Source organism: Pipistrellus hanaki, assembly GCF_964339955.1.
Source record: "Pipistrellus hanaki genome assembly, chromosome: 2".
NCBI classification, from domain to species: domain Eukaryota; kingdom Metazoa; phylum Chordata; class Mammalia; order Chiroptera; family Vespertilionidae; genus Pipistrellus; species Pipistrellus hanaki.
This window is the reverse complement of record NC_140504.1, coordinates 95,701,372-95,721,290: the sequence shown is the minus strand read 5'-3', so window position 1 is coordinate 95,721,290 and position 19,919 is coordinate 95,701,372. Positions and strand designations below refer to the sequence as shown.

The 19,919-nt window shown below is 42.0% G+C and overlaps 1 protein-coding gene across 1 annotated transcript; it reads right to left on the bottom strand.

Moving 5' to 3' along the window:
• Positions 1-9,391: 9,391 nt before the first annotated feature.
• Positions 9,392-16,348, bottom strand: TM4SF1 (transmembrane 4 L six family member 1). The gene is made up of 5 exons (XM_084872248.1): positions 15,702-16,348; positions 13,665-13,754; positions 13,431-13,576; positions 12,081-12,261; positions 9,392-10,225 (listed from the first exon to the last, which is right to left on the bottom strand). Exons 1-5 carry the CDS (start codon positions 16,041-16,043, stop codon positions 10,211-10,213), a joined length of 774 nt encoding a protein of 257 aa, XP_084728374.1. The 5' UTR covers positions 16,044-16,348; the 3' UTR covers positions 9,392-10,210.
• Between the last annotated feature and the right edge of the window lie 3,571 nt (positions 16,349-19,919).

Here is a 19,919-nt window from a genome sequence, read left to right as displayed (position 1 = left end):
GGCGGCGGAGGGGCGGTGGGGCTGGCACCTGGTTAGTGGGCTTCCCGGTTTCCCGGTGCAAACTGTGGTGGGCGGCTGAGTTCTGGCCACGCTGGAGAAGCTGGCTAGTGACGTGCTCACAGGCGTGGGCTGGGCAGTTGGGGGCTGTGGTGTCCAGGGTGCGCTGGGATGCAGTGTGGGGGCTGGGGTGGTGCTGAAGAAGGGGAAGGCAGACTCTGCTGAGGCATGGTGCGGGTGTTGATGATGGCATCTGCTGGTGCATGAGTTACACGTGCCGCTGCGGGTGCTGTATCTCTTGCCCGTGGAGCTTCTGCTTGATGTTGAAGCGGTAGGGAATGGGGCATGTGCTTTCTTGCAGTGTTTGGCATGGTAGCAGCAAAGGGCCATGAACTGCTTGCACATGCCGCAACCTCCATTGGCCTTGTGCTGGCGGCCCTTGGTGTGCTGCACAACCCGGTTCATCTTCTGGCAGGACGCCTGTGGGCAGTTGGCTTCATGGCACTGGTGGGCATGCCTCAGGGATGCAGCGCTGGATGGCCTGGTGCAGCCACTCACAGAGGCTCCTAAACTGTGGCTCACCTTTGCTGCCGCCCTTATTGGCCTCTTCACCCAGGCCCACCTTCACCATCTTGTGGGTGTGTCCCTTTGTATTGTAGCAGTTGATGCAAAGGTCATAGTCCTGCACCAATCCACCACAGCTCCCATGGCAGAAGCATCGACTCCACTCCAGCTCCTCCTCGTTCTAACTCCCTTGGCTTGCAGCTCACAGCCACTGTGGCTTTGTGCGATGGACATCGGATAGATGTCCAGAAGACATCTGCCCTAATTAGCATATTACCCTTTTATTAATATAGATATGTCAACTATAATTGAAAAATTAAAAATGGTTTTTGAAAAAGAATATGTTGTTCACAGCTGTGTCCTCAGCAACTTATGCGGTACAGGGCACACAATGGGCAAAACAGAAATACTAAACCAGTAAGTAATGAATGCTCTGAGGGACTGGAAAAGATGAGTCAAACCTTTCCAGTGGTAGGCCAGGAGGAAATTATGAGGTCCCTGAGATGCTAAGTAAAACAGAACAAAATAATCTCCATTGGCAGTTTGATTCCTTAAAAAGGAAAAACAAACAAAACAACATTAGTGATCTCTGATATGCATAAAAAAATAAATGTATAAGAATGATCACAGCAGCATATTTCCTAAAATGCAAAAACTGGACAACAAAATATCCATTGATAGAATGATAGGTAAATAAAGTATAGTAAGTTTGAATATCAGAACAGTATACAACAAAGAAAAAAAAACTATTGATACATGAGACAACACAGATGAATATCAAAAAATATTGTAAAATGAAACCACCCACTCCCACCTCCAGGTTGTACAATGAGAACTGAAACCATAAATTGCTTCACAACTTACTGTCTATATTATCACAATTTTATTATTCCACTAGAGGCCCAGTGCATAAAAATTGTGCACTGGAGGGGGGGTGTCTGTAAGCCCAGCTTGCAGGCTCCCCAATCTGGGACCCCTCAGGGGATGTTCTGGGACTGCTAGTTCCTAAATGCTTGCCTGCCTGCCTGATTGCCCCTAACTGCTTCTGCCTGCCAGTCTGATCACCCTCTAATTGCTCCCCTGCCAGTCTAATTAACACCTAATGCTTCCCTGCTGACCTGATCATCCCCATCTGCCCATCCCTGCTGGTCTGATCTCACCCCCAACTGCCCTCCCCTGCAAGGCTTGTTCCCTGAACTGCCCTCCCCTGCCAGCCTGGTCTCACCCCCAGCTGCCCTTCCCTGCTGGCCTGATCACACCTAACTGCCTTACCCTGCTGACCTGATCTTGCCCCCAACTGCCCTCCTCTGCCAGTAAATTTGGTTCTAATTGGTCAATTTCTATGCCAGTCAGCATCAAAATCTTTACCTCCTAGGCAGCCATTGGCTCCTCAGAGTTCACCTGAGTTTGGTTCTGATTGGTTGATTTCTATGCCAGTCAGCATCAAAAGCTCTGTCTCTTAGGCAGCCATTGGCTCCTCACAGTTGACCCAGAATTGGTTCTGATTGGTCAGTTTCTATGCCAGTCAGTGTCTCTGGGCCTATTAATGGGGCCTGATCAGAAAGTCGGGGCTGATAAGCAACTCCAGTGGAGTCCTGGAGAGAAATGGAGGTGTAGCTGCTGGCCAGGCCCAGAGAGAAACAGAGAGGCAGGTGCTGATCAACAGCTGCCATGGAGGCTATGGATCAGACCCTGATTCTCTCTATGTCTCTCTCCAAGCCTGATTTTCACACAGCCCCCTCAGCAGTCAGTGCTGGGTCACCATCACAATCTAACACTGACTGCAGGACTGACTTCTGGTTAGTTGAGCCTCTGGTCATGAGGGACCCAGGGTTTTTAAATATTAGGATAGTCTTTGCAGGCCAGAATACTTTTGTGGAGGCAAACACCTTTGTTTATTATAGAAACTTCCTGAAAGACCCATCATCTCTTCAATAGAGATAAAGAACAATTTACATCTCAAGAGTCTTTAAACCCCTCACCTCAAAATCCTTGCCTTAATATTTCTGCCAATGCTAACTGATATCATAATCCTCACCAATCCTACTCAAACTTTCACATTGAAAGACTTCCCTAAAACCAGAATAAAAATCTCAAGCCCAGCTGTTCCTACCCCCCTCCAACACACTACCAAAGCTCTCTCAAGATGGCATCCTCCATAACTATAATAAGCAGTATACTCAGCATTCTCTTATGAACAGACTAAAGGCCAGGTGCACAAAATTGGTGCATGGAGGGGGGGAGGGTCCTTTAGCCTGACCTGCACCCTCTCCAATCCAGGACCCCTCAGGGGATGTCCAACTTCCTCTCCCAATCCAGGACTGCAGGCTCCTAACCCGCCTTCCTGCCTGATCACCCCTAACCACCTCTGCCTGCCTGCCTGATCACCCCTAACTGATCCCCTGCTGGCCTGATTGCCCCTTAACCATCTCTGCCTCACACTGTACTTGGGACCTAGAATTTCCTCCTCTGGCTGGTCGCAGGCACCCAGGATCCAGACTCTCCTCCCTCTGACTGGCCACAGGCACCCAGGATCTTGGCCAGCTTTGCCTGGGCTGGCTGTAGCTGCAGGGGACTGTAGGAAGGCAGCTTTGCCTGGGCCACAGCTGCAGGCACTGATACCTGGGACCACAGGGCCGGCAGCTTGTCCCTCTCCTGGGCCGCAGCCACAGGTGCTGGTGTCTAGGTACACAGGGTGGGTGGCTTGTCCCTCTCCCAGCCACAGGCACAGGTGCAGCCACTGGTGCCCAGGACCATGGGGTGGGCCGCTTGTCCCTCTCCCAGGCCACAGCCTAGCTGGTTCCCATTCCTCTCTTGTGTGCTCATTTGTGCCTGGCTGGTCCCCAATCCTCTCTCCCCAGAGTTGAGTGTCTGAGCCATTATGGTGTGAGGGCGTGACAACCATTTGCATATTAGCTCTTTATTATATAGGATTGTTCCGGTGATATTTTAGGAGTCATAATTCAACAACATAGTGTTGATTGAGAAAAACCAGACACAAAAGAGAACATGCTTTATGAATCAATTTATATGAAGTTCAAGGACAGGCAAAACAAATCTATGATAATATAAATCAGAACCATATTTGCTCGGGCTGTATATAGTCATGGTAAGGAGCCCATTGCCTAAGAGAAGACAAGAGTTTTTTGGGTGCTAGAAATGTCCTCTGTCTTGATCTATATGAGACTTACCTGGGTATAAACATGTATAAAATTCACTGAACTGTACATTTTTGTGCACATCTTTTAAATAAAATTTTACATTTTAAAATTTTAATAGGTGTCAGAGATTACCAAGATAGCTAAGCATAGGGCTTTTCTTGCTTTAGTCAAGGGCTTGCTTTAAACAACATAGGGTTAGGTATTCTAAGAGATCCCCACTTGGCTGCCCTGGTTTTGTTTTGAGAGCCTTCTAGGTATCATCTAGTTTATATTTGAGACCAAGAGCAACCATTGCAATTGGCCCTGAGCCCTGAACATGAATCATTGGTATTTGTACACATGTGACAGAAAAGGGTGTGGTGAGAATTAGCAAGTTGAATGCTTGACACAGTCTTCTACTGGCAGGATGCAACTTGTGAATCTAAAAACCTTGTAACTGCACCTCTCAGGGAACTACACTGAGTGGCCAGGCTATTATGATCTCTGAACACATAATCTGGCCAGTCAGTGTATAGCCTATATAATAAAAGGCTAATATGCAAATTGTCCCCTCTACCAGGAGTTCGACCAACAGGTAGACCAGCCAACAGCCCATGTCCCCTCCCCCTGGCCAGGCTGGCCGGACCCCACCCATGCACAAATTCATGCACCAGGCCTCTAATATATGTATACTGAGTGGCCAAATTATTATGCATTCCACGGTGTTGCTCCTTAAAAAACCCAGTGTGTGAAATGTGGCATAAGGATACTCACTATTCCTTTCCCTTTTTACCCCTAAATCTTTTAAGGACTTAGCTACATTAATTGACATTACATTTAGAATTCTGTCACAATTGGGGGAGGGGATGGTATAAATGGTTTCCATTCTCATTATTTGTGCAATTCACCCAAATTGTCTTATGTAGCAATAGTTTGCTCTTTTTAATTGCTGTGTAGTAGGAAAATGTGTGTATATGTGAAAGAGAGAGAAATGATTAATTAATTTTGGGAATTAACATGAAATCCACCTCCAGAAAGGCTTAGCAACTTTCTTTAACCACAGTAATTAAAATAAATATCTACATTGACAAAGATACACATACAAAGATATTTCATATTAAAAGGGAAGGAAGAACAATTTGTACTAGCCTAGTGTGGGTGGCTTAATTTCTGTACCTGTTAAATCCCCACATTGGGCATCTTCATAAATCAGGCTAGTTCAAGTCATGTAAACCCATCCCATTGTTAATGGTCCTCTCATTTCAGAAATGTGAAGTGAGAAAAACCCGGGCTGTTCTATAAAAAGCCCTGATCAAAAATCAATGCTTAAAGGAATTTCATTACTTTCATTTTTAAATATCAATAGATAAACAGATAATGCAGATATTTTTTTTAAATCATATTTAGTAGCAAACTAAGTAGATACCATGAACTTACATTCCCAAACACAGAGCAGGAATGTTGGCCTCCCATAATATTTTTTAGCCTGCGGTTACTGCCTGCCCCACCTAGCCCATCCCTCCACCTAATTGCAGGCACACTTATTTTTCAGTGTTGAGTGTGGAATGACTCCTCTGTTTGCCAGCAAGAACAATGGTTTCTCATACATTTGGGGGTGTTACCTTTGAAGACTATGGACTGCTCCCGGGATGATTTTAGAACTGAGTCTTTTTTTTTCACTTTTGTTTTCTTTCCAAAAGTAATATGTTTATTGTAGAAATTTCAATAAATTTCTGATACAGAAATTAAGTATAGATAAGCAAATCAAGCAAAAATCACCTAGAATCTGATCAAAATTATGTTTTTGTTTATATATATTAAATATACATATATTTTTTTATTATGCTGACAACATTTGATCAAACAAGTTCCTTGTTGGGCTTTTAGACTCTTGTCAGTTTTCTCAGTATAAATAATATTCCCAAAATTACCCCTGGAAACTGAACATCCTTGATGATTGCTTTAAAATAAATTTCTAAAGATAAAAATACGGGGTTAAAACATGTGCAGACTTTATAAATTGTTGCTTTTCTAAAAAGTTGCACCAGATCCATATCTGTTCCCACAGAGTGTGAGCATCAGTGGGAGCATGATTGGAGCATTCTTGTACATATGTAAAAGACAAGTTGTAATGAAGGTAACAGCCCATCAGTTTTCTTAGATTTTGATTCAAGAGGGTATCCTTTATGAAGGCAGTTATTTGTACATTTGGTAACCATGGTAAATTTGGTTACTATTTCCTATGACCCTTATATTGAAGTATGTAACCTTGGCGCCATGTTTGCTAATCAGGTGATTCAAATTCTACAACATTTTTATTGTTTTATGCAGCCAGGTGATAAAGAGCTATTTCAGTATTCCTGAGGAAATTTCCACCCAAATTGAGGGGTTTAGAATATTACAGTTTCAGGATAGCTGGTAACTTGAATAAGCTATTTACTCTGGGCAATGGCAATTATTAAAGAATTTACAAACCAGGGGAAAGTGAATCACTCAATTTGAGCCCTGGGATAGGAATAAAGAGGTCACAGGGGCTTGTCAAAGCTTCCTTAGGTGGTGGAGAGGGTGAGTAAGTGTTGGAGGAGCTGTGATCCCAGCATGCTGGTAGAGACAGCAGAGGCAGAGAGCCAACAAGAGGAGCTAAAATCTGGGTTTTCACATTAAATCTGAGTTTGGATCATAGTTTTATCACTTGGGAAAGATATGCTGTTGGGCAGATTACTTAATCTCTCTGAACTTTGACTAAAATGGAGACAAGCATCACCTAATGAGTGATTTCGGTGAAAAAATATGTATAGGAACCAAGTACAGTAACTGACACATTGAAGGAATTCAGTGGTTGCTATCATTACTATCACTAGAGGCCCAGTGCATAAAATTCATGCACAATAGGGTCTTTAGGCCTGGCCAATGATTAGGGCTGATCAGGGCCTTCTGGCTAATGGCCAAGACCTTCCTTTCAGCTACTGACTAGGGCCCTCTTTTCCCTAGCTGCCAGCTGCCTGCCAGGGCCTTCTTTCTTTCCATGCCACCCCCTGGAGGTCAGCGCACATCATAGCAAGCAATAGAACTCCTGATCTCCCAATTGAACAACTGCGGAGACACTTTCCATGTTAGGCTTTTATATAGATAAATGGTTAGTAATTATGCCATTTCTTTTGAGGATACATTTAGAAAAACAAGATGCTTATAACTAATCATTATGCCTCTTTTTTAGATACTCTATTTCATGGGTTCTTAACCTTTTCAAGAACTCACATGAGATCCATGGATAGATAGATATCTGTTAAAAAGAATATTAAACTTAGATGGGAGAAAAAGTCATTATTTTTGTCAAACTCTAATGAACATTTAGTATTTCCTTTATTATGACTGCATGCAGCAAATCTCAGTAGTATCAGCAATACTGATCATGCTTTCATCAACAATACAAAGTTACATATGATTTTCATATCACATTAAAGTCATTACAGGTAGCTTGAAATCTAATTTCAATTGGAATCATGTTTCAGAAGAACAGTAGTTCTTAGACCCACTCATTAGACAACTGCTAGTCACCTGGGGTCACTGTTTACCTGTGCATAGACACTGATATGATGGAGCTGGCCATCAAGAAAACCATGTCATAATTTTCAAAATCATTTTGATAAAATACTGCAACATATTGATTTACTTTGTAACCATATATACCTTCATTTATTCACTTTTAATTTTTCTTCCTTTTTGAGAAAGAGAGAGCGAGAGAAACATGGATTTGTTGTTCTCTTTATTTATGCATTCATTGGATGTACCCTGTCCAGGGATCAAACTCACAACCTAGGTGTATAAGGATGATATTCTAATCAATTGAGCTACCCAGCCAGGGCTATTCACATTTAAAAATATATATATTTATTGTTTAAAGTATTACATATGTCTCCTTTCCCCCCATTTACTTCTCCCCAGCCATTCTCACCATCCCAGCACATGTCCTCACTTCCCCTTCTGTCTGTGTCCATGGTCATGTGCATGCATACAAGTCCTTTGGTTAATCTCCTACCACCACCACCCTCCCTTGCCTTCCCTCTGAGATTATGTTACAGAATTTAGCAGGTGACCAGAAAATACACATAGGAATACCAGTGATACCGGGGAAGAAAACACGCACACAAAAAAAACAAAAACAAAAACAAAATACATTTATTTCCAGATGTACTAGTACTGTGATCAGGAGAGCCTGTTTCCAAATCCTAAGCAAGCCAATGTAGAGGAAGCATTCTCTTTATATATTTTGGTTTCTTTGTACCCTACATATGGATCAGATTTCCGGACCTTTCACAGACTTTGCAAAAAGCCCCATTTGTTGGGATGGGGGACGTGAGACCACACTTAAAGGCCTGGCCTGGAGACAGCGCTGATAACATCCTCTGGGGGTTGTGTATTGTTCATGGTTTATGGCCTTTGTAAAATGAGAGTATTTATGTCTTGCAAGACCAGATAATTAAGGAAGGGGCAATGAGTTAATTATCAGCTAACAAGAATGTGCATTAGGGATATTGATTAGGTACAGAGTCAGGCTGCTAGCCCACTCCCCTCAAAAAAGTCTTATTTCCCCATCAATTAGTGTGTTCTTTAAACAGTATCCTTCATAAGTCTGTAGGCTTCATCAGACTGCCAGAGAGACAGAGGTACAACAGAGATTAGAATCCTTCAGTCAAGAAAGTGCTATTGGGTGTCTCATAGGCAGGAGGAGCTCTGTGGTCTAACAGCCAACAAAGCAGCTTTATTAACTGCATGTCTGTTGCCAAGAAAAATGAACACCTTTAGAGATGTAGATGTGAGCAAAAACAACTCCATCTCTGAGTTCCAGATTTCATTTCATTTTTTGTTTCATGCTTCAACCTTTCACTAACCTCACTCACTGTTCTTGGCAAGTATATCAAAGCTTTCTAGTTGATGACATCTGTGTACCTTAAAATGTAGCCATAAACATCATTGGGAAGGTAGGACAACTGGAGATAAATATCAAACTGGTGATAGATGATTATAATCACTCATCTATTGTAAGATCACCAGGAGGCATGACCCCTGTTGTTACTGCAGTCTTTGTGCCTGTCTTGTCAATTATTAATACCTGTCATACTATTTTTTAAAGTATAGTAACAGGAGTCCGTAGCAGAGAATTATCTGTGCAGAATTGTTGGGTCGTGTATTCTGCTCAGACCTAAAGTTCCCATAAGTAAATTACCCTGCAATATATTCTATTTTATGGAGTTGCCTGCTTCGTTTATTTGTCTTAACATACCATCCTGTTACAGTGGTCATTATGGCTTAGCTCCATCATCAGACAACATTGAATGCAGAAAATTTCTGAAAACAATACCCAATAAATAAATCAGGGGATCCTGTTACTTGAAAGAGCCTAACTCTGTACAACCAACATAAAATATCAAGAAAGAAAAAGTTTGTCATCTCTCCACCCCAGCCTGTTTATCCAGCAGAAAGGTAGGCTACCTGACAGGTGAGGCCTCTGAGGAATGGCAGAGCAATGAGCAGAGGAAGGTAGGAGAGGAGGGAGGGATGAGGGAGAGAAAGTGGGATAAAGAAACAGGGAAATACACAGTGCCTAACAAAAGGGTTACACAACCTGCAGACTGGGGAAAAATAGGGAGAAAAAGAAAGGAGAAATTTTAAACAAAGGACAAAGAAACTAAACAAGAAAAAAATGGTAGTGGATACTTTATTTTGTTGTATTTAAACAAGCAAGTTTGGGATATTTCCTTGTGGTCCTCCTGCCTTGTTTCCCTTCTCCCCCATTTTCTCATGGTGGTTTATTCCGTTTCCCATCATCCTTCCTGTCTAATTATCCAGGTCTTTTTCTTCTTAAATATGTAATCCTCAGTGCTTGCCTTTGAAGGACAAAACAGTTTGCACTGTTAGGAAAACTTAGGATCTGGAAGTGCTTGCAGCAACCAGCAGCATTGTATGTTTTGACTCATTCATTAGACTTGGGAGCATCGTGAGTCAGTCCTCCCACTCTGGGCAAGGAGCTGTCCCTCCCAGAAGGCAAAAACAGTGCAGAGGCTTCATGTTAGAGGCTTCATCTTTTCAAGTTGTTGGATTTTCTCCTTCATGATCTTAAAAAGCTACTAGAAATCTTTCATTTAATAATCACAAGCACATATATACAGCAGAAATTTGGATGTAATATTTATCATTGCAGTGTTTCTTAAAAACATTATTTCAAGCCAGAGCTTATCTCAGATGCACTGAGGACCATTACTCCATCTGTAAATTACCTCAAGAGTGTGGTTTATTTTCTCATTCCATAAAATATATATATATATTTGTTTGCAAAGTGCAAACACTGACATCACATGAAAATGCTAGTCTTGACACAAACTTATAAAAGGAGTGTGTATATAAGAAGTATGACACACTAGTACAAAGTTTTACAAATTAATAGAAGTAAAATATATAAATTACATTGAAATAAAGGAAGATTGTGGTTCTGTCTTGGGGTGGTTATTTTAACAGTCATATTGCTGTTAAAAAAAAAAAAGAAATATGCATTAGGTTACAAACAGGCTAAATGAACAATGATGGCTTTTCAGTCTTTTACATTTCTATTTTAAGCAAGCATGAAGCTAGCTGATCTCAATTTCAGCAGAGCTTCTAGGGACAACACTAGAACTTAGACAATGCTCACAAAACATTTCCTAAACAAACCAGACAGACCAGTTGTCCTCTCGGAGTAAAAACTGCAGAAAGGGGCCATGGAAACTGTAGCTTACTAATGCTGAGTTGGCTTTGAACATGTTGGGTAGGTTTTTAATCTTAAGGATTTTAGAGATAATGCCATGGGAGTTTCACATAGGAATGGGTTCAGTGTGGGTAACCTTTCTCATTAAATGCTACCGAGTTCTACAGTTGACTCATCTTCAGTAAAAACCTTGTCCTTTGAAAGTCACTTTTGTCTTATAAACAAAGGTAACAGAGCTGCTCTGCAGTGTTGGGAAAAGCAGCCACTCCTACTGTGACTCAATGTAAACCCAGGGGACTGTTTGTTCCCTCCCAGGAGAGAGTGTCATTCTGCTAAACCACTACAGTAACTTTGGTCATTGACATATCATGCCTGTCCCCAAGATGCATGAGAACAGAGGTCTAGTGGGCCCCACAAAATTTAAATGGTGCCTTAAATGAAGCTCAAAACTAAAGATAGGTTACTTAGTAATCACAGAAGACTCTTCCCTGTCTCTGCCAAACCATCTTGCTGGAAACAGCTCATGGTAAAGGGTTCCCACTTCTTTGTTTTCTTGGGAATTTGGCAAGCTCCCAAGAAAATTATTAACCTTGCTGGATTAATCTTGCCTGACAAGGCAAACTAGAGTTTTATTTTAACTTTCCCTCAAAAATTATAGACAGTTTCCATTTATATACAGTGCCATGTATTTTTTTTTTTATGGTAATAGTGGGCTTTTGATGTTCACTGAGTTTTATCTTACTTTAAAAGAAAGTTAAGAGACCTTGAACCATTTACAGAGAAGTAAATGGCTAGGGAAATATACATTAAATAATTTTCTATTTATCTAATCCTATTTTACGAATAAGACATAAAACAACACCATCCTCCAAATTGAACCAAAGCTGAATTTCCGTCAATTTAATAATATTTAATTTTTAGGAGGCTATAGAAACAAGATGTTCCCCACTACTAACAAATACATATTTTTCTCCAAAATCATATCCCCAGGAAACAACTGCTTCCTGGTTTTCTTTCACAATGAAAAGCTTTTCATGAGCTGCTATTGAAAGGCTACTAGTGATTCTCTCTGTTTCGCTGTTTGAGCATTTTAATAAGAAGGGGCTGTAGAGAACTCAGCAGAACAGCAAGTATTAAATACAGGTTAAGAGCAGGTGCTGCAGCAAAAAATGACCCTGGGTTGGAAGCTCATTACTTTCTTGATTAAGTAATTTTAAGCATATTGCTTAATGTCTGAGTCACAGTCTCAGCTGAAAAATGGGTTTGCACTATGGATAATGCAATGAATTTTGGCTATTATTTGTGAAAACTAGTTGGTAACAGGAGAGAAGAAAAGAGAGGACATTTCTTTTGTGTCTGCAGCCAGATCAGTGGGTTGGCTCCTGAATGGGACATTTTGTCTATGGGTGGCATTTTCCCCTATCCACAGAGCCAATTATGAAGGTAACTGTAACATTCAAGGATCTTATTATTGAGAGCAAACTGAACACTATAAATACTTTGTCACAAAGACAATGTAGGAATAAATGCTAGTAGGCTGAGCAATGTTTGATTTTTGCCTTTTTCCTCTGTTATGGTGCATTATATTGCTTGACTACAAGAGGGACAGGCTATCATTTTTTCACGCAGGTCCTTACCTGATGGTGAGTACAGCAGTAGCCACATATGCCTCCAAGCATTCCGTTTATTACTTGAATGAGACACAAGATGAATTCAATTCCACCTAGTGCCAAGAGTATAGAAAACAGAGAAACATTCCATTCCACAACATGCCTGGGTTCAATGCACTGGGACCATGTGGATTTGTCCAGAAGGTATCTGTGCATAAAAAGAGAAATTTCTGACACATGACCACACCTAATGGAATATTTCATAAACTACTTTTTGTTGGGTGCTTCTTCATTCAGAAAAAAGGAATAAATTAATTCAATGGCCTATCTCAACTTCTTCCAATCCATGTCACTCCACAAAATGACAGTTTAGCCCAATTTTGTTGCCATGATAAACATAAAAATTAACAGAGAGTATTGAACACTCAATGTGAGACATTGAGCCAGGGTTGGGAATGCAATAGTGAACACAGCATGGGCTCTGTTCTGAAAAAGGACAATTTCAGGGAACAGATAATAGGCAATCTCATGAAACAGATATAGTAATCAGGTAAATCAAGTGTGAAAGGGCCACAGAAGAATGAAACCTATCCTAAATCAGGGAGAAGATCTACATATGTAGCTTTCCCACAAGTCTGAGCTTCATGAAGATGGAAACCAGACCTTTCATCATTGTATATCCAGTCCTTAGATCACTATTTGACACATAGTAGGTTCTCAACACATTTTTAAAGTAATTAAATGATACTTAACAATCCAAAGTTACTATGAGAAATGTTAGGAAATAATGCTAAGGTCATATATATATGAGGTAATATGCAAGTTATGCAAATTAAGCCAGGATGCTGTAACAGTCACGACTGGTCAGAAGGAGGCTGCGCAGCAAGTGAGGCCTGGAGCGGAGATGGAGACAGAGACAGGGAGGCCTGCCCAAGCTTCTGAGTAGCTGCGCTGGCTTGGGCAGTCCCAGAGTGAACACAAGCAGGGAGGCAGGGGGTAGGGGGATCCTGGGGCTGGCTGAGCCACCACACTGACTTGTGTAGTCTTGAAGTGGACACAGGCAGGGAGGCAGTGAGGCAGGGGGGTGGGGTGTCCTGAGGAAGAAGTCAGGCCCAGGTTCTGGCCGCCCATGGCGGCAGTCAGGCCTGGGTTCACAGCAGCCTGAGAAGTAGGCAGAGGACAGACCACTGAGGGTCTTATATGCCAAATCAGGGAGCTTAGCTTTTATTCCACAGAAAGAGGAAAAGTGAAGAATATCAACTTTGAGAGCATCCTGGATGGATGAATGGATGAATGATGCCTTTTTAGTTTGATGGGTCTGCACTATACACATGTGGTAGATAATATTGTGTGGTCTGTTATGGAACAATTACTCACTGTCCTTCAGTGTCCAGAAAGGTATAGTTCCACTGGTTGGAGGAATCAAGACATAGTGGTCCTGCCGCTAAGCCCAGAGCTGCCACAATGATGCAGTAGCCAGACCCTGCAATTCCGATGAGAGATGCCAGCACAGAAGAAAGCATCTAGGGGAGGAGAAACACCAGAAGTGAGCCACAGAGTGTCCTGCAACGATGTGGAAACCAATGTCTCCACCAGAGCAGGAGGACCTACCGCACATCTCTTGCCACAGTTGTCATGGCCGCAGCAGCCACAGCAGTCCTCTTGTTCCAACCCAATAAAGACAAATGCTGGCAGGAATATCTGATTAGAAAACAAGCAGATTAAAGTTATTGTCTTTCCCCAAGTCCATTAAGGGTCAGGTTAAGTACCTTTGGTAAAATATATTTACTTCTGACATTGTTGACTGGCATTGGATTAAATTGAACAAGTATCTCAAATAATGTGACATGATGACGAGAAAAAACCCCTCTAAATGTAATATCTGCTAGTTTTCATGTAATGTGTCAAAGCATTCTTTAAGGTGAGGGTTTGGTATGGGAGGACTAAAACAATAACCTTTGAATGTGCTTATTTCATACAAGTTCCTAACATAGTCCTAGCTGCAACTGCTGCTGGGTTTTTGCAAGTGTTGTTTTGCAATTATTAAAACTTGCCTTTAAATCTGATTTGTTTTTCATTGTAAAACATAGAAGATACCAACAATCTTTAACAGAATAACTGACACATTTTTTTGTAAATGGAAGAGATGGAAGCTCTGTAATAATAAAAGTGAACTGCTTCTTTGAAGACATGATTGTATGGTTATCTATACTAATAAAAGCCTAGGCGGCGTCTTACCCTCACATCAGCACAAGATAGCTGCCCCCATGTCATCACAAGATGGCCACCCCCAATGTCATTACAAGATGGCCACCACAAGATGGCTGTCAGGGGAGGACAGTTGAAGGCAATGGGGCCTGCAGGGGAGGGGAGTTGGGGGGACCAGGCCTGCAGGAGAGGGCTGTTGGGGAAGATCAGACTAGCAGGGGAAGGCAGTTGGGGGCAATCGGGTCAATAGGGAAGGGCAGTTGGGGTCAATCGGGCCAGCAGGGGAGGGCAGATGGGGGCAATTGGGTTGGCATGGAGCAGTTAGGCGTCAATCAGGCTGGCAGGAGAGTGGTTAGGGGGTGATCAGGCTGGCAGGCAAAAGCGGTAAGGGGCAATCAAGTAAGCAGGCAAGTGGGCAGTTAGGAGCCAGTAGTCGTGGATTGTGAGAGGGATATCCCAGATTGGAGAGGGTGCAGGCTGGGCTGAGGGACACTGGGCCTCTACTAACTTTATAACAAAACTCTTTAAATAAAGTATAAAATACTTTGAGATAAAAAGAAGCTTAAACAAGTACAATATTATTGAAGGACAAATGGTTATATTAATGTGATAGTAATGTTTAAATCCAAAGCAGATTTATCAAACTCTAATTAGTGTAGCAAGGTTTAAATATCCTTTATTTGAATATAAAAACTATTTTGTCTAGTATTAGCAATTCTATAAATTTCTCTTTAAAATTCTCAATCCCAGCATTTTAAAGTAGCACGCTCAACTTTGTACACATTCTTTCCATGCTATGCTTAAAACTGTATTTTCAGCTCCAAAATTGGCAAGCACATTCCTCTCACTTCAATTAAAAATAAACTTTGAAAAAACAACACATTCCACTCTAGCTTCAGACACTGATCTGCTGTGAGCGGCAAGATTTTCCTGGGCACCACACCCAAGAATTACATAAAGGAAAAATTCTACAGCTCTTTCTAAATAATAATTCACTCACAATTTTTTTTCTGTCTCATTACCTGAGGACAAACAGCAGAGATTTTGGATCCCAAGTTTTGTTGATTTAGACAGAAAACCACCTGACTCCTCTCAACTCCCCAGAGCAAAAATGATCCAGGGCTGCCAGCTTCAGGGCTAGAAACTCCAGTCTCTCAAATCTAATTTAATAGCTAGTATCTGTTTCTAGTTGTAAAGTAAGAGTTTAGCAAAAAGATAGTTCACTTTTAGTTGAAAGAGCATTTTGTAAAAATACATCCAATAAAATTAGTATCTTATGCCTATCTTAACTTTTGCATATTCTGCTTTGAAAAGAAGAATGAACAAAAATCACTGGATTTGGAAATAGGCATTATAAAGAAAAAAATCCATTAAAAAAACACAAGAAATCATCACATTTAAAAGAAGTTGTTAAGGTTGTAATAATTTTGAACAACTTACCAGCAAGCCCCCTCCTATGATGCCAGAAAAGAACCACACGAACTTGCTAAGGTGTTCTTCAGAGGCGTACTTTGTTTCCCCATTGGGAAAGTACAGCAAGATGTTCGCTACAATGCAGAGGATGGCGAGCCCCACCAGAGACTGTCCGATGCATCGTGCGCATTTGCCATAGCACATGGTGGCAGGGAGTCCCGAGGTTATTTTCCCCCCTTCACTCTGCAGCTGAGGGATGGCCCAAATCAGATGGGAATGTGCCTGTCTGCACAGAAAACAAAAGCCGATTTTCAGCCCATTCCTACAACCTCTTAAATACTCTGAGTTGATGAGGTAGTTTGCTTTCATTGGTCCTGATTACAAGCTGCAGTTGGGAGGGGAGGAAGAAGGAATGTCCCGCCCTTCAAAAGGGTTGGGACAAGTGAAACCAGAGGCAGGACATGAGAAACAGTCATAGGGAGGAGAGAAAATGATTAATCCTCAACAAGAAATTAACTGTGTAACTCCTTTAGGATCCACAGGAAAGTCTAGTACAGTTTACTAGTAACTGCCAAGTGTAAAGGTCCACACTGTGACCTGCCTGGTTTGAGACTTTGAAAGATGGTGGGCTGTGATCCTGCTCCATGCAGGACAATTTTTAGTTTGAGAGCTCTGAGTTCACTTCCACTTTTGCACTGATTAAATTCAAAACCCGGGCTAGTTTCCTGAGGTCTGAGCTCCTTTCCTGGTCTGTAAAGGCAAGGTGTTCAAGCCATTGCTCATAAATTTGAAGAAGCTGTCAGGAAAATTACAGAGCACCCTTCTTTCCTCTGCCTATGGCATGCTTTGGAGGCTGCTCTGACTGTCCAGCCTTCCTGGACAGCTGCCTCCAAAACAAATCTGGTACTAAAACAAAGATGGCATTAGTCAACATCAAGAGCTCAGACATTTTTTTACTGCTGAGCATTGCTGTCAGGAAAAGTGATGCCAAGGAGGGCCCAGGGAGGTCTACAGTATGGGGGAAGGATAGAAGAAGAAGAAGAAGAAGAAGAAGAAGAAGAAGAAGAAGAAGAAGAAGAAGAAGAAGAAGAAGAAGAAGAAGAAGAAGAAGAAGAAGAAGAAGGGAAAGAAGGGGAGGTGGTGGTGGAGTAGGAGGAGGAGGAAGAGGAGGAGAGAGGGAGAAGAGGGAGGGGGAAGAGGGAAGAGGAGGGAGGGAAAAGAGGGAAGAGGGAGGGGGAAAGGAAAGGGGGAAGGGGGAAGAGGGGAGGGGAAGGGAGAAGAGGAGAGAAAAGGAGAAGAGAGGAGAGGAGAGGAGAGGAGGAGAGGAGAGGCAAGCAAACTGGTGACACATGATTGAGAGAACCTGGGATGACTAGAGTCACAGTCATTGATTGTGGGGGTGAGGGGGGTTGTGAGGGGTTGGGGGGGTGAACTGTGGTCTTCCCAGCCAATCCCCTGAGATGGGTTCTGCACATAAAAGCAGAAAAAGGGTGTCAGACCAACTTTCTGATGTGGTTCTTGCAGAGAAGTCTGGTTCTAAACCTGTTTAGCCCTTGAATAGCAGGTTGGACCATCGGGCAGCATGGGGAGAGGACAGGGTGGCCAGATAAAGAGGCAAAGGCCAAGGTGGTGAGTTATCAATTCAGAAAAGAAAGGTGAGTGGGGCTGGTGAATCTGGAAGCTCAGGCTGAGGCCAGAATCCAAGGAATTAGGGCCACAACTAGAGAGCAGGACACATACTAAATGTGAGGAGTCAACTAGAGTTACCGACTGCAATCCACTCTGTGCGGAGGACTTAAGAGGAAGCATGGCCTGAGATATGCTAGCAAAAGTGAGGCCATGATCCACACTAGCCTGAGGAAATAGACAAATGGAAAACTGAGTGTTGGCAGGGAAGCTGGCATCACTGTCTGCTACGGAATAGGGATGAAGATCTGCACAAGTGCACCATTCCTTCACCACCATGCATCCAACAAAGGGAATGGTGCCCTCTGTCCTGGCTGGAGTCCTACTGCTGGCGGGATTCCTCAGATGTCAGGGCTGCAGGGGCAAGTGAGTTGAGGCATCCTCATTCTAACCCTTCACTCTGTTGATCTATCCAATCAGTTTTTCCATGACACCCACCACACCCTTCTCTGTCTAAAAACCTGCATATAACTTCCATTTTGTCCTTAAACATGCCCCACCTAGCACCATGCAGACGGTGATGCCCTAATCAGCCACCCAAGCTCCGCTAAGGTCTCAGAAAGCAAGCTACCTTCCAGAGCACAGCAGCTAAAACAGTGTCAGTCATTTAGTTGGCTCTCAATATACATTTTTGTTCAAATAAATTTTGTTCAAATAAAAGCAGAGTTGAGTATGTTCATTTCTAAGGTTATTTGATTTTATGCAAAACCAAAATGTCTTATGAAAAGTTAGGGAAAATTGGCATTTCCATTTGAAAAAATTTTAGTTTTACCTAGTAACCTAGTATTCTCAGGAGCATCAAGTGATTCTCTCTGTGGTTCTCCTTTACGTTTCCAGATCCCAGCCACCTTTGGGGGAAGATGACAAAAACTGCTATCTAGTTTCTATACATTTAGGGGGAGAGGGAGGGACAATTAAATAGTATGTAGCCCCTCCCATTGCAATAGAATTTTATAGCGTTTCTGTGTGGAGCTGTTTCCAGGTGAGGAAATTGAGGCTCTTATGGGTAAGTGAGCAGGCTAGAGTCACAGGCTGGTGAGTAACACACCCTGGACTCCTCCTACTCAAGTCTCACTGACTCAGGCACTCATGACCTTTATTTTACACATTGAATCATAGCACTCTCTCCAATGAAAAACGTGGACCAGATTTAAGCACTTTATATTTGTAATTTCTGAATAACATAATTTCAAGACATTAATTATTTTGGTTCTACTTTAATTAGACAAATGTTTTTAAAGTTAACCTGGTATTTTCAAATGAGACCACTCCCCACAAACATGGGTTGAATGGACAGAATTTGCCGGGAACCAATTCCAGCATGTCATAATTACAAGAGTTTCATCAAAAGGTTGGTGAAGCTTGGAGGGCTCAACAAGGGCTGAGCCACATATGTAGTTTATGTAGTTTAGCTGTTGCAAAGGCTAAAAAGCATCTCCCCCAAAGCTGAATAGGATAATCATTTGCTGCCAGACATCTCAGGGCATCTTTATCTACATGTTATTGTCTCCTGTTGGCCAAACACCTGAACAGCTGTAGACTATTCCCTAATCAGACAATGCTTCTGTAAACCCTACGCCTTGAAGTGTATTATCTCCACCTTGCCTTAGGGCAAATTGTGTTAATAAAAAAGCATGGGATCATGAATCAAGGAGAGTCTTTTGTTCCTTTAGCTGAAGCTCCTCTGACCCCCAATGCCTTTCAAAATTATCTTTCATCTTTGGACTCCTTATTGAATCTACACGCAGCAACTTTCTCCAGATTACTGAACCCTTTTTAATGCTGGGACCAGAACCCGGGCAAGAAATCTAGTGGAAGCACAGCACTAAGACTATGGCCAGTAGTTGATAAGCTTGTTTTATTGTAGAAAAATAGAACTGTCAACAATCAAGACATATGCATGCACAATTAAAGGTTTAAAAATAGTACATACTTGTTCCTAAATTCAGTATAGTAGAGAAAAAATAAAAATTATTTTCATCCTGATCTAATGTGTAGAAGAATCGCCCCAACTGGCCTTCAATCTTACATAAAAAAAAAAAATGTTAAACTTTTTCCCCCAGAAAGCTTGGGGTAGACCTCTCCCCCTTGTGCTTTTGTGCCATTTAAAATTCAGCCCAGTGGGGTTTCTGTGGGAATTGGAGAACATACAATGATGAGAAGTGAATGCAATTGGCTTGGAGCTGATTTTTAGACACTACTTTTCAGGGTTCCCTGATGAAAGGAGTTTTTCTTTGGTGGTTGAGTTCTGAATAAAAAACATTCCTGCTATAAATCTGTCATTTTTGTGACTTCAGTGCTTTCAGAGACTTAGATTGAAGTATACATAAGAAGTGGTGTGAGCATTCTTCAAGTTATCATTCCAAGTTGGTGAGCTAATACTCCACCTAGACCTCCTGGTATTACTACTTTCAGTCAAACTGGTTTTTGTGGCTGTCAGTCAAAAGCCAGGGCAAATTTCCCACTGATACTGAATGAACTGAAAATTCCAGTTACTGGTGATTTTGCCCTAGGGAAATTTTACCAAGAACCTTTATAGAAATTGAGCAGTTAAGACTT